The 15,972-nt window shown below is 43.0% G+C and overlaps 1 protein-coding gene across 1 annotated transcript in view; it reads right to left on the reverse strand.

The window, feature by feature from the left end:
- The window catches only part of LOC121285708 (breakpoint cluster region protein-like), a 596,997-nt gene that overhangs the window by 14,594 nt on the left and 566,431 nt on the right, over nucleotides 1–15,972 (reverse strand). The window contains exon 20 of the mRNA XM_041202403.1: nucleotides 3,745–3,879. Coding sequence (XP_041058337.1) covers nucleotides 3,745–3,879 — 135 coding nt within the window. The remainder of the gene's footprint in view (nucleotides 1–3,744; nucleotides 3,880–15,972) is intronic.

The following is a 15,972-nucleotide window of genomic DNA, read 5'->3' on the forward strand; positions in this document are numbered from 1 at the left end:
GTCATCATTAACACATTCCTTAGCTAATATCACCACTGTCAACACCCCTTTGTCTTTTTGTCTATGACATCTTTGGCAATCTCTTTTTTGCCTCCACCTATCACTGGCTCTCTATCCAGCTCTACCTATCCCACCCCCTTCAACCAGCTTATATTTCACCTCATTTCTATATTTCTTAGTTCTGATGAAGAGTTATACGGACTCAAAACGTTAACTGTATTCCTCTCCGCAGATGCTGTCAGCCCTGCTGAGTTTTTCCAGCTATTTTTGTTTTTGTGTTCTAAAACAACTTGCTGGTATTCACTTTAATGAGATGCTGCAGGGCAGTGGAAGAAACTTTTAGTCAACTTCTAGAAAATCGAAGTTCAAAAATGTGTTCAGAAGAATAACACGGTTGGGGTGCACATAATAATAAAAATAAAAAGCAAGGAAATTACATCAACATTCACTGAGCAAAAAAACATTAAAGAATATGATGATCTTGTGCTGTGGCAATGAACCATTCAGACCAGAAAGTTACAAGTCTGATCACATCCATGCTTAGTTAGCTAATTTCAGTGAGCTCCCAGTTTGGGAGGTGGTGGTGGCAAGGATGGAGTTATAACTGATCTCAGAACCTCTGTGCTCCAGATCACTGTCCAGAGATACCAGCTGGATTGTGTGGACAGCACTGGGCTTGCGTGTGATGCCCTCACAGTCTGGGCTAATTAATAACGAGCGGCCACTTGGGCTGCCATGCCCTCTGGAGAGAAACTTTTTTTATTCATTTATGGGATGTGGGCATCGCTGGCTAGGCCAGCACTTATTGCCCATTCTTAATTGTCCTTGAGAAGTTGGTGGTGAGCTGCCTTCTTGAACTGCTGCAGACCATGTGGTGTAAGTACACCCATTGGGCTGTTAGGGATAGAGTTCCAGGATTTTGACCCAGCGATACTGAAGGAATGGTGGTATAGTTCCAAGTCAAGATGGTGAACAGCTGGAAGGGGAACTTGCAGGTGGTGGTGTTCCCATTCATCTGCAGCCCTTGTCCTTCTAGATGTTAGCAGTCCTAGATTTGGAAGGTGCTGTGGAAGGAGCCTTGGTGAGTTCCAGCAGTGCTTGTAGATGGTACACACTGCTGCTACTGTGCGTCGGTGGTGGAGGGACTGAATGTTTATAGATGGGGTGTCAATCAAGCAGGCTGCTTTGTCCTGGATGGTGTCAAGCTTCTTGAGTGTTGTCGGAGCTGCACTCATTCAGGTAAGTGGACTTGTGCCTTGTAGATGGTAAACAGACTTTGAGAGTCAAGTAAGTTACTTGTCACGAGATTCCTAGCTTCTGACCTTCTCTTGTAGTCACAGTATTTAAATGGCTAGTCCAGTTCAGTTCCCGGTCAATTGTAACCCCAGAATGTTGATAGTGGGTGTTTAGCGATGGTAATGGCATTGAATGTCAAGGGGTGATGGTTAGGTTCTCTCTTGTTGGAGATGATCATTACCTGGCACTTGTATGGGACACATGTTACTTGCCACTTGTCTGGATATTGTCCCAGCCTAGCTGCATTTGGACATGAACTGTTTTAGTATCTGAGGAGTCGCAAATGGTGCTGAACATTGTGCAATTATCAGCGAACGTCTCCATTTCTGACCTTATGATGGAAGTAAGGTCATTGATGAAGCAGCTGTAGTTGCTTGGGCCCAGGACACGACCCTGAGAAACTCCTGCAGTGATGTCCTGGAGCTGGGAATGACTGACCTCCAACAACCGCAACCATCTTCCTTTGTGCTAAGTATGACTCCAACCAGCGGAGTGTTTTCCCCCTGATTCCCATTGACGCCAGTTTTGCTAGGGCTTCTCAATGCCATACTTGGTCAAATGCAGCCTTGATATCAAGGGCAGTTACTCTCACCTCACCTCTGGAGTTCAGCTCTTTTGTCCATGTTTGAACCAAGGTTATAATAAGGTCAGGAGCTGAGTGTCCCTGGTGGAACCCAAGTTGAGTGTCAGTGAGCAGGTTATTGTTAAGCAAGTGCCACTTGATAGCACTGTTGATGACCCCTTCCATCACTTTACTGATGATCGAGAGTAGACTGATGGGACGGTAATTGGCCAGGTTGGATTTGTCCTGCTTTTTATGTACATTACATACCTGGGCAATTTTCCACATTCCACCTTTGCTCAATAATGTGAAAAGGCTGGATACTAAAGGATAGAACTAAACCTGGTAAATGACCAGTATATTATCTTGCAGCCAAAAATTAAACTGAAGGAGTAACTTTCTGTTTAAACTCCTGCCATTATTTTTCCGGTAAACACTAGCTTTAGTGAAAGAGTTAAAGGAGATTGGATCAATTCCTGATTCAGCAGCGGGTATGCATTGGAACGAAAAGTCGAGAAATGGTCAGACCTAAAAAAGGTAAATGGGGCAGCAGAGTTTTTAAAGTTATACAGAGTGCCTTATTTTTATATTTGTCATACAAATTCTCATGTCCATATTTATGATAAAAAGTGTCTATGTAAACTTGTCATGCTGCAGCCACAGGCTCCACTGGTAGCTGGGGGAAATTGCAGCATTATAAGTTTGCACTGATGACTTCTAATATTATTATGACCATAGGTAAGTATTTTTTTTCATGGGATGTCGGTGTTGATGGCAAGGCCAACACTTGTTCCCCATCACTAATTGGCCTTTTAGAGCACAGTTAAGAGTTGACCACATTGCTGTGGGTCTGGAGTCACATGTAGGCCAGACCAGGTAAGGACAGCAGATTTCCTTCCCTAAAGGACATTAGTGAACCAGATGTGTTTTTACAACAATTGATGATAGTTTTATGGTCATCATCACTGAGACTAGCTTTACATTCCAGATCTATTAACTGAATTCAAATTCCACTGGTTGCTGTGGTGGGATTTGAAATCATGTTCCCAGGGTATTAGGCTGGGTCTCTGGATTACTAGTCCAGTGACATTACGACAATGTCACCTTCTCCCCATAATGAAAATCATTGACAGGAAGTGTGAGCAGACATAACATTTCTCATACAAATTATGAATATATTACATACTGATCAAATTACATTATTATATTGTATTATAAGTTGTTCAGTAATTAAGTATATGTAGTTCAAGTCAGTATATTTTTATACAGCACAATCGATACATTATGTAATTGATATATTACATACTATATCAATGGTTCTCACGAAAGCTTATTGACATGAAACTTCAACTTTGTTTCTTTCTCTACAGGTACTGCCTGTTTTGCCAAGTATTTCCAGCATTTTGTGTTTTTATTTCAGATTTCCAGAAACTGCAGTGTTTTGCTTTTGTTATTCTATATTACTCCCATATCTCCTGAAGCTGCTTTACAGTTCATTATTTTAGTAATACAGGTGCGCAGTGTGAGTCACAACGGGAATCCCTCAAATACTTGGAATGTTTTGCTAGGGGTGGCGGAGGGTGGGGACTGCAGTGTTGTGAGGTGAGTATGTGAGTCAGGATAAGATGGGATTGTGGAAGGGAGCTACATTCGCAGCTGGTGTGCATCTTGAGGTGGTCAGTTCTCAAGTGGCTTGAGCTGTAGTCAGGGATCAGATTGTATGACTGCCCTCACAGGTAGGATGAGATGTTCAGAGTGCTCAAAAATAAACTGGTGGAGGGGGAAAGAAAGATCATAAATTAGTGTCTAGTGCAATACCAAGAAGATCAAGTGTAAAAAGTCAGTTCTTCCAAGGTAAGAGTGGAAGCGTTCTGATTGTGACTTACCAATGCCTTCAGCAAAGTTAGGATACAACTCATCTGTGAAGAGAGGCTCAGGCAATTCTCGGAAATAAAGTTTTAAGGTTCCCGCGATGGCGTTAACATCCATTTCGCTCATCATCACAGAGACATCTTTATTATCTGTAAAAGAAGTACATTTTCAGTTTATGTAAGTCAGTGCTTCCCAAACTCTTTCCCACTCCGACACCATTTTGAGGCTTGAAAATTGACATGACCCCAGAGTGAGAGCCAGTTGGAGGGACAGAGCTGTCTGAGTGGGGGTAGTTTTTTTTAACTGTAGCATTTTTAAATGAAAAGCATCTTCCTTTTCACTGGTTTTTGGAGCAGGAATCAGGCCTCAAAGATTGGTAAAAGCAAAAAACTGCGGATGCTGGAAATCCAAAACAAAAACAAAAATACCTGGAAAAACTCAGCTTGTCTGACAGCATCTGTGGAGAGGAACACAGTTAACATTTCGAGTTTGTATGACTCTTCAACAGAACAGTTCTATTGAAGAGTCATACGGACTCGAAACGTTAACTGTGTTCCTCTCTGCAGATGCTGTCAGACCTGCTGAGCTTTTCCAGGTATTTTTGTTTTTGTCTCAAAGATTGGTCAGTTAGGCCAGGCCCACCATTAAAAAAACACAAGGATATAAAGGGGCCTCACAGCTGTCAATACTTGGTCGGAGCTCCACTGCAGCCGCTGCTTTGGAGCTTGCAACCCCAAATATCTGGCTTGCGAGCCCAAATATTCATCTTGTGATCCCCAGTAGTTTGGGAAGCCCTGGTATAAGTAAACTGAAGATAGACTAATAATCTGAACATGAATTCATGAACTGAACATAAATAACTAATCTGAATAACTGAACTGACAGGGATACATGCATGCAAATGTAGTGATTGTGGGAAATTCCATCGATAGGGGACAGACAGGCATTTCTGTAACCATCATCGTGAGTCCACGTGGTGTTGCTTCCCTGCTGCTACTATGGAGAGAATGCAGAATATTCTGCAGCAGGGAGTAAGCCAGAAGTTGTGGCACACATTGGTTCTGATGTTACAGAGAGGGCAGGTATTTAGTTCCTATGGTCAGGTTTCAGGAGCTAGGGAGGAAGTTAAAAAATAGGGCCTCAAATGTAGTATTCTCTGAATTACACTCAGTGCCTCACACTGAGAGTAGAAATAGGAAGAGAGAGGATCAGTATGGGACTTGAGGTATAGTGCAGAAGGCAGTGTTTCAGGTTTTTGGGACCATTCCTGGGGTAGGAGTCACCTATTCAAAAGGGATGGGTTGCATCTCAATAGGGCTGGAACCAATGTCTTCGGGGGGTAGTTCACTAGTGTGGCTGTGGAGAATTTAAACTAAATTGGCAGGGGGATGTGCATCAGTAGATAGGAGCAAAGAGGAATAAGGTGCATAAAGTGAGAGTTTTGGATATTATGTAGGAGGAAGTAGTACTACATTAGATAGGAGGAGACTGAGAAAGGCTACAAGGTATGCAAAGAGAGGTTTAGACTGCATATATGTGAACACACCAAGTGTGGTCAATAATGTTGGTGAACTACAAACACAAATAGTCGTGTGGGAATATGAAATAGTGGCAATAACAGAAAAGTGGTTTAAAAATTGTGAGGACTGGGTGCTTAATATTCAAGGATATAAAGTATTTCAGAATAGATAGGGAATGGAAAAAGAGACATGGTAAGGCAAGACGGCCATAGAAGGCAGAGAAGAGAATGTAGTGTTGGAAAGAGAGGATATCCTTAATGGAGCAAGGACAGAATCCAAAGAAACAAAAAGCGGGGGTATTTTTTAGGCATCCAAATAGTGAGAGAGAGATAGAGGAGTAAATCTGCAGGGAAATCAGAGATGTGAAAGAACTATGGAGTGCTGATATTAGAGGACTTCAATTACCCAAATATTGATTGGGATAATGTTAGAGTAAAAGTAAGGGGGGAGGAATTTCTGAAATGTGTCAGGAGAACTTCATTCACCAGTATGTTCTCAGTCCAACTAGGAAGGAGGTATTGCAGAATCTCACTGGGAAATGAGGTGAGTCACGTTGACCAGGTGTCTGTGGGGGAACACTGTGATAACAGTGATCATCATAACTTTAGATTTCAATTAATAACGGAGGCGAGCTAGGAACAATGGAATTGGCTGGATTCCTCTATGGACAGCTGGAGTCATCTCCTGTGCTGTAATGACTATATGACAATTTAATGTAAAATTTCTAAATTGGAAGAGGGCTAACATAAATGGGATATAAGGGGATACAGGCAGGATAAAATGGAACCAAAGACTGACAGAAAAAGGTATTAATGGAACAATGGGTAATCTTTAAGGAGTAAATGTTTCAAATACACACTAGATACATCCCAACAAGAGTGAAAGGTACAGGAAACAAAGCCAGGACTCCTTGGATGATGAGGGAGATAGAGAATATGATAAAACAAAGAAAGCGGGTGCATGATGCATGTCAGGTGAATTCTTCAAGCAAGAACCAGGCCAATGCTGTATGTGAGGGGAAGTGAAAAGGAAAATAAGTCAGGCAAAGAAGGAATATGAGAATAGAATGGCAATTAGCATAAAAGGGAACACAAAAATCTTCTACTGACATGTAAACAGTAAGTGGGTATTAAGAGGCAGGGTGAGTGTATTAGGGACAAAGAAGATGATTATATTTTAGAGGCGCAGGGCAAGGCTAGAATATTTAATGGGTATTTGGTATTGATGTTTACTAAGGAGGAGGAGGCTGACAAAATATCAGTAGAATGGACAGGGGGGTGGGAATTGATAGGTGGGATGTACTGGAAAGGCTGGCGATGCTTAGAGTGGATAAGTCACCTTGTCCAGATGGCTTGCATTCCAGGTTGCTAAAGGAAGTGTAGGTGGTGCTAGTGGAAGGGCTTGTCATAATCTTCCAATTTTCCCTAGATATGGGGGAGGTGCCAAAGGATTGGGGAGTGGCAAATGTGACATCCTTGTATTCTTAGGAACTATAGTTTAACACTGGAGGCAGCACAGTGGCTCAGTGGTTAATGCTGCTGCCTCACAGCTCCAGGGACCCAGGTTCAATCCTGATCTTGGGTGTCTTGTCTGTGTGGAGTTTGCACATTGTCCCCATGTCTGTGTGGGTTTCCACTGGTTGCTCCAGTTTCTTTTTGCCATCCAAAGACGTGCTGGTTAGGTGGACTGGGTACAGTAAATTGTCTGTGTGTGTGTGTGTGTGTGTGTGTGTGCCCTGTGATGGACTGGTGTCCCGTCCTGGGTGTACCCTGCCTAGCACCCATTGTCTGTCGGAATAGGCTCCGACTCCCCACGACTCTGAATTGGATGAAGTGGTTCTGGAAGAGTGAGTGAGTTTAACATCAGGAGCAGTTCAGTGCCAGTTCTCTGGGATGAATCCCAGGATGAAGGAGTTGCCTTATAAGGAAAGGTTGAGCAGGTTGGGCCTGTACTCACTGGAGTTTAGAAGAATGGGAGGTGACCTTATTGAAACATAAAAGATTCTGAGGGGGTTTGACAGGTTAGATGCTGAATGTTTCCCCTTGTGGGATAATCTAGAATTAGGGGACACAGTTTAAAAGTAAGGGCTCCCCATTTAAGATGGAGATGATGAGAATTTTTTTCTCTAAGGGTTCTAATCTCCAGAATTCTCTTCTCCAGAGAGCAGCGGAGACTGGGTCATTGAATATATTCAAGACTGAGTTGGGCAGATTTTTGATTCACAAGGGAGTCGAGGGTTATGGGAAACGGTGGAGTGGGGGAGGGGGTGCGGGGGGTGCGGGCAGGAGAGTGGAGTTAAGGCCACAATTAGAGCAGTCATGATCATATGAAAGGCGGAGCAGGCTCAAAGGGCCGAATGGCCCAATCGTGCTCCTATTCTTATGATCTTATTAACCTCAGTGGTGAGTAAGGTTGTACAAACAATAATCAGAGAGAGAGAAAGCATCAACTGGTACTTGGAGAGATTTGAGTTAATTAAGGATAGTCAATATGGATTTGTAAAAGGCACATTGTGTTTGACTAATCTAATTGTTTTTTTGATGAGGTAACAGAAGGTTGATGAAGGGAATGCAGTGGATGTTGTCCATATTTTGTCAAGTGGCAGCTGGAATTTAAGACAGAGAAGTGTGAGGTGATGCATTTTGGTAGAAGGGATAGACAGAGGCAATATAGACTTAATAACACAATTCTAAAGTGTGTGTGGGACAGAGGGACCTGGGGTTCCATGTGTACAATCTTTGATTGTGGTAGGACATACTGAGAAAGTAGTTAGCAGAGGATATTGGGCTTCATAAATAGGAGCATTGAGTAGAAAAGCAGGGAAGTTATGCTGAGCTTTTGTAAAGCTCTTGTTTGGCCAAAATTGGGGTATTGTGTCCAGGTCTGGTTACCACACTTTAGGAAGGATGTGAGGGTCCTCGAGAGGGCGCAGAGGACATTACTAGAATGGTTCCAGTGATGGGGGATTTTAGTTACAACATTAGGTTGGAGAAGCTGGGCTTGTTCTCCTTTGAACAAAGGAAAATGGGGGGTAGTTTTGATAAGAGGTGTACAAGATTATGATATGCTTGGATAACATAGACAAGAAAAAATGTTCCCATTAGCTGATGGTACAAGGGTCAGAGGATACAGATTTAAGGTTCTGGGCAAGAGATGCGGTGGGAACATGAAGAAGAGCTTTATTACCCAGCAAGTAGTAATGAGCTGCAACTCGCTGCCTTTGAGGGTGGTGGAAGCACAAATGTTGAATGATTTCAAAAGGAAGTTGTATGGGCACTTGAAGGATAGATTGGAAACTTGCAGGGATAGAGTGGGAAAATGGGACTAACCAGACCGCTTTCTAGAGAGTCGTATGGACTTGATGGGCTGACTTTTGAAACCAAAGTATTTATATGGCAGGTCCAGTTAAGTTTCTGGTCAATGGTAACCTCCAAGATGTAGATGGTGGGGAATTCAGCAATGGTAATGCTGTTGAATGTCAAGGGGGGATGGTTAGATTCTCTCTTGTTGGAGAAGGTGTCATGAAACTAACATATTTTATGATGTTATTGTGGTTTATTGTAAAGTAGGTTTATGGGTGTGAGTTTAATTGAATTAGTCAGATAGATTGCAAGCTTGAAATTATCAAAAGAAGTTAGGGGTAAAGGCATTTGAAATGCTAATGAGTAATGAAGTCTTAGCATATAAGATGTGAAGGAAATTTGCATTTTTAGATAAGTGAAGAGTTGTTTGGGTTCAAAGGGATGATAGGATGTTTACAACCAACAAGATAAGCAAGGCCAAGCTGTATGTTTATTTATGCCAAAGGCACTGACCATATAGGCAACATGAAAGTTATTTATATTATGGGAAAAGTAAATTTCCAAAGACATATAGAACAATTAAATTTATAGATTAAGGACAGAGAAAAACATATATAAAGAGAATGGAAGGCTAAGTTGGGGGTCATGTAAGATCTAAAGGACTGTGTAAAACAGCATTGAGGAAGCCTCCAGTCACTTTTGCAGAAGCCTGCTGTGTCCAATAACCAAAGGCAGAGGGAAACCTTTGGAATTCCACTGTCGAGTGTGTGCTGTGGTAAACTTGCTGGACTGATTATTTAAAATTAAAATCTATTTTGGACTGTTGTGTTAAAGGGGGTGTATAGTTGGGATTCAGGTTAATTAAGAATTTTGGGATTTGTTACAGTATTAAGTAACTATAATCTTACGCGTTTGCTTGAAATCTTTCCTTTTGTTAATAAATGTTTTAATTCAGCTTTTAAAATCTTTAAAGGTGTTAGTGAACTCATTACTTCTGAATTCAGTGCACTAATCTTCTCATAATAAATATAAATTGCAAAACCGTTGTGATAACGTGGTCAAGTTTCCCTTGTGGATTTGGTCCGCCTGGCACACATTGCCTGCCATGTCATGACAATGGTCATTGTCTCTCATTTGTGTAGCACGAATGTTACTCGTCACCTATCAGCCCAAGCTTAAATATTGTCTAGGCTTTGCTGCATTTGTACATGGGCTGCTTCCGCATCTGAGTCATTGCAAATGGTGCTGAACATTGAGCAATCATCAGTGAACATCCCCACTTCTGACCTAATGATGGAAGGAAGGTCAGTGATGAAGCAGCTGAAGATGATTGGACCTAGGACACTGCCCTGAGGAGCTCCTGTAGCAATGTCCTAGGGTTGAGATGATTGGTCTCCAACATCTTCCTTTGTGCGAGGTATGACTCCAGCCAGTGGAGAGTTTTCCCCCTGATTCGAATCAACTTAAATTTTGCTAGGGCTCCCTGGGATGACACTTGGTCAAATGCTGCCTTGAAGTCAATGGCAGTCACTCCCACTTCACCTTGAGTTCAACCCTTCTGTCCATGTTTGGGCCAAGGCTGTAATAAGGTCAGGAGACAAGTGGCTCTGGCAGAACCCAGAGCATCAATGAGGAAGTTAGTGCTGTGTAAATGCTGCTCGATAGCACTGTTGTCAACACCTTCCATCACCTTGCTGATGCTCTGGAATAGACTTAGTTCCTCTGGAACATTGTGGGATAATGAACAGCAAGACTCTACACCAGCCCCAATTATCACAATCTCTTTCACTCCAACACAGGCGGTGCCTGCTCTTGGAATTTCTCCTTACATGTACTTTGCCAGGTCTTCTTTGGCTGGCCCTGTATTCTCCTAACACCTGGTGGTGTCCACTCTACTGCCACTCTGTGTGGCATACGTATGGGAGGCCGAAATATGTGTCCTGCCAGCCTCAGTAATCTCTGTCATGATGTCCTCGTTTACCTCTGACCAGTCCCCTGTAACACTTCTTCATTGGTGATGGTGTCTCCCCATGTGAAGCCCAGGGTCTTATGTAGGCAGTGCTAGTGAATGACGTCCAACTACATGACACCTCTGCTGTTCTCTTCCATGTCTCACTGACATAGATTGCAGTTGGTACTATTATGGATGTGTAGAGTCGCAGCTTCATGGCCGTGTTGATAGTGTGGGCTGCCCAGATGGCACGGAGCCACTAGAAGACTGATGCTGCTAGGTTGATTCTTGTGTGGAAGTCAATCTCTACTTCACCCTCCCTGGAGAAGTTGCTCCCTATGTAGGGGAAGTGGTCGACATCTTCAGTGTTCTGTTGCCTGATTGCGATGAAAGGGCCTTGTTGCTGTCCAGGTCTTCTTGCAGCTGATACGTAGACCACCACTGGTGCCTCTACTCTCAAGACTGATGGTCATGTCTTTGAGGGCGGGCAATTCTTCAGCCAGCAAGGCGATGTTGTCTGTCAAATCCAGGTCCGTCAACTAGTGGTGTTGCCAAATTCTGCACCAACCATCGCCTTCCTCATGATGAAATCAAAAACAAAGAGGAAAAGGAATGGGGAGGCTTTGCAGCCTTGCCATACTCCTGTTCAATAATTGGCCAATTTGGGGTAAATCACTGTCACATGACTGTTTCCCACACAGTGCAGGATTGGGATCCCTATTTGACCCTGATGTCAGGGTCCCAAACCACAACCCAAAATTCCATTCAAACTCCATCACCCATACCCACTATCCCACAATGATATTTGCCTTATTTCCATTTCTTGCTTCCTTGTTTACCTTGTTACGCACACCCTTCTGTCATTGTTCATTCTTACCACCTTCCTTCTTTCCTGAAGAAATATAACCCTAGTGCCAACTCTGACCCTACACCAGACAGAGTAATGGGTGTGGCATTTCCTTCATCAGCTTACACAGCACTCCACTCATTTCTGTTTTTGATGTTGCTTCATTATATCGAGCATAACGTCCCATCCTTGCCACTGCCCCAGTAAATCCCATTTTCTTATCCTCAAATCCAAGAGTTTCAGACTCCATGGCTAAACAAATTTGATCACTGATTACCAGATCAGATTCAGCTGTTTTAAAAAATGTCTTCTTTTTAATCCTAGATCATCTTAAGGAGCTACCTTCTTCAAACTTCCTCCCCGTCATCACCATCCATATCTCTGACACATTGCAATTAGCTTCTGCATTTGTTTCCAAAATTGAAGGTATTCAGCTGCAACAGACTATGCTTTGTGATCTCATCTGCCCCAGTGGCAATCTCACAGAACTACTCAACCTCTCTCTCTTATATCCACAAAGCACTCCCCAAACGTATATGCCTCCCCACACAGGTCCCAACAACTCAACTTCCCAGCCTGGGCCCATGCTTTGCCGACATCTGGTCGCACTCCTTAGACACTGTTCCTGTCTCTTCAAAACTGCTGCAATCACCTTGCTCCTTAAAAAGTCTATACTTGAGCTCTCCATCCTTTCCAATTGCCATAAAACCCACACTCTTCCTAAAACGTGACATCATCATTCTATCCCTTTTAAAAATCCTTCAAATTGGATTCCTTTTTGCCACAACAGTGAGACTATCCCAATTAAAAATGACCAATAACATTCTGCATGACTGACTTTAGTACATTATTCTTCTTTACTCTCCTTAAATTCTCTGCTGCCTTTGAGACTGTCGCCTAAACAAACTCCGTCGTGGCACTACATAAACAAGTTTCCATTCTGAACTAGCACATCTCCTGTACCGGCTTCATCTCCAATAATTGATCACCTCTCGTGTGCTCCATATCCCACCTTTGCTCCATTTTATTCTTCATTTATTTGCTGCCCCTCAGCAACGTCATCTATAAGCATAGGGTCAGCATTCATATGTATTCCAGAGATATGCAGCATTACTTCGCCTTTGATTCCATGACAGTTGCCATGCTGTTTGATCGCTTGTCTAATATTAAACTGTGGATCAGCTCAAATTTTTGCAGCTCAAAATTAGCAACAGCAACCTGTTCAGGACCTGCTAGAAACTCTATGCCACAGACTCTACTCTCAGTGTAGTGTCCTAGGCCCAACCATCTTCAGTTGCTTCATCAGTGGCCTTCCTTCCATCATAAGGCCAGGAGTGGGGATGTTCGCTGATGATTGCACAATGTTCAGCACCATTTGCGACTCCTCAGAGACTGAAGCAGTCCACGTCCAAATGCAGCAAGACCTGGACAATATCCAGGCCTAGCCTGATAAGTGGCAAGTAACATTCGTGCCACACAAGTGCCAGACAATGACCATAACAATGATAAGAGAGAATCCAACCATCGCCCCTTGATATTCAATGGCATTACCATCACTGAATCCCCCACTATCAACATCCTGCGGGTTACCATTGACCAGAAGCTGAACTGGACTATCCATATAAACACTGTGCCTACAAGACCAGGTCAGAGGCTAGGAATCCTGCAGTGAGTAACTCATCTCCTGACTCCCTAAAGCCACTCCGCCATCTACAAGTCAGGAGTGTGATGGAATACTCCCCACTTGCATGGATGAGTGCAGCTCCCACGACACTCAAGAAGCTTGACACCATCCAGGACAAAGCAGCCTGCTTGATTGGCACCACATCCACAAACATTAATTCCCTCCACCACCGACACACAGTAGTAGCAGTGTGTACCATCTACAAGGCGCACTGTAGGAATTCACCAAGGCTCCTTCAACAGCACCTTCCAAACCCACGACCACTACCATCTAGAAGGACAAGGGCAGCAGATGCATGGGAACACCACCGCCTGTAAGTTCCCCTCCAAATCACTCACCATCCTGACTTGGGAATATATTGCCATTCCTTCACTGTTGCTGGTTCAAAATCCTGAAACTCCCTAACAGCACTGTGGGTGTACCTACACCACATGGATTACATGAAGGCAACTCACCATCATCTTCTCAAGGGCAACTAGGGATGGGCAATAAATACTGGCCCAGCCAGTGAAGCTCACATCCCCCAAATGAATTTCAGCCTGACATTATAAAATGTATAACATCAGTATCCTATTTGACCCAAAGCTAAGCTTTTATTCCCAAATCCAGTGAGAGAGTAAGACTGGCTACTTACAACTCTGAAATATTACACATCTCTGTCCCTACCAACTTCCACTAAATCTTTTAGAATCCCACATTCTCACTCCCATTTGCAAACTAATTGCTCCATGTCCCTGGTCACTTTCAAAAACCTCCTTAAAACCTATGTGTTTTACAGTACTTCCAGCCAATATTTTTGTAATTCTTTCATGGGATGTGAAAATGGCTAGGCCAGCATTTTTATTGCCCATGTCTAATTGCCCATTCTGCCCATCCTTGGATCTGAGTGCTAACTGTGAAGCATCTTGACATGTTTTATTATGGGAAAGGTGATGAGGGTACAGCAAACAATTAGAAAGGCAAACGTTGGCTTTTATTGAAAGGGGATTAGAGTACAAGAATAAGGAAGTCTTGCTACAGCTGAGATGCAGAGATGCCAGCCTTACCATTGAAATGTTTCCAAGTTGATAAAATAATGTATATATAAGATATTGGGCAGAGGTTTTTTGAGCCTTCGAGTTGACAGAGGGTTAACAGAGAGACCACATTGACTGATGCGGCCAGAGTGATTATGTGGAAATCAGGCTCCCACCCAGAGTGCAATGGTAATACTGCTACACTTCAATATTACTGTTCAAACATTAGTATGTATTCACTTATACAGAATAAGATATAACCACTGTCACCATAAAGGATTATCACTTTAAATCATTTCAGAGTTTGGGAAAAGGGAATAAAGGGTTAATTTACTCCTTGTACCCCGTTTTTAAGGAAGGATAAACATACACAGGAGATGGTACAACACAGGCTCATTAGATTGGCTCCTAGATGAGAGGGTTGTTCCATGATGAAAGGCTGAACAAATTGGACTTATGCTGTCTGGAATTTAGAGGAATGAAGGTGGTGATCTCTATGACACGTACAAGATTCTGAAGGACCTTAAGAGGTTATTTCCCCAGCTGTGGAATCTAGAACACAGGGGATACCTCAGGATAAGGGGTCGATCATTCAGGACTAAGATAAGAAGAAATATCTCCTGATTGGAGGGCTGTAAATCCTTGGAATTTTGTCCCTAGAGGGTTTTGGATGCTTTATTTAAGGCTTAGATGGCTAGATTTTTGGTCTCTCAGGGAATCAAGGGATTTGGGGAGCGGGTGAGAAAGTGCAAATGAAATCCCTGCCAAAATTCTGAAATACAGCAGAAATACACTCATGGCATGATGACATATCCCTCATCTGGGAAAACGAATGCATGCCGGGGATTTCCGGGACACTGTGATCCTGACTATATTCAAGGAGACAAATAGAATTTTTGGTAACTACAAAGCTGTTTCTCTGCTGTCTGCCACATGGAAAATCATTGCAAAGATCCTCCTCAATTGCCTCTTCCGAGTGGACAAAGAGTTCATTCCAAGGGGATCTGAAACCCAAGACTAAGGCCATGGTTTACTGGGAAGCAGTGCTCCCTGCGCTCCTATATGATTCAGAGAGTTGGAGAACCTATAGCAGGCAACTCAAAGCAGTGGACAAGTGCCAACAATGGTGCCTTCACAAGATCCTCCAAATCCCAAGCCCACATGCCCAGCATCGAGGTGCTAGTCACTCATAACTAGCTCCACTGAACAGGCATGTCATTTATATGCCTGACACTAGACTCCCAAAGCAACTGCTCTACTTGGAACTCAGTCATGGCAGGAGACTTTCAGGAGGACATCGGAAACACTTTAGGGATGTCTCAAAGCATCCCTGAAGAGGTCAAACATCCTTATGTGTGTCCCTGGCTAGTGACCGACCAAAATGGAGAAGGTCCATTTGGGAAGGCACGGAACACAACAAAAGACTTGGAGAACAGTAGAGGCAAAGTTGAGGCTTCGGAGAGAGTGCACAAACCTCCTCACAACTTTTCTACCAGACCCTCCAAGTACCTTCTGCACTGCATGTGGCAGAGTTTGCAAATGGACTTATCAGCCATTTCAGAACCCATCGAACTGGAGCGGAAGCAAGTCATCCCTGATCCTGAAGGACTGCTTAAGACAAGGTGTTGAGGAAGAAGATGAAGTGTTGCTGTAGAAGATAAGCCATGATAATATTAAATGGCAGAGCAGGCTCAAATGACTATCATCTACTCCAGTTCTTATTTCTTATTTTCTTAAAGGGGTAAGTTGTTGATGATAACAAAATATGTGGGCCAGAGGAACAAAACTACAGAACCAATTACCAAATGTTCATTCCCAGATGCTGAATCCCCCATTCACTGTAATATTTACAGAACTATTTACGAGATCAAAAGTAATCTTCTAATGTAAAAACACATCAAGATGTACATTGTGTGGTACAA

Source organism: Carcharodon carcharias, chromosome 13 (genome assembly GCF_017639515.1).
Source record: "Carcharodon carcharias isolate sCarCar2 chromosome 13, sCarCar2.pri, whole genome shotgun sequence".
Classification (NCBI taxonomy): Eukaryota; Metazoa; Chordata; class Chondrichthyes; order Lamniformes; family Lamnidae; genus Carcharodon; species Carcharodon carcharias.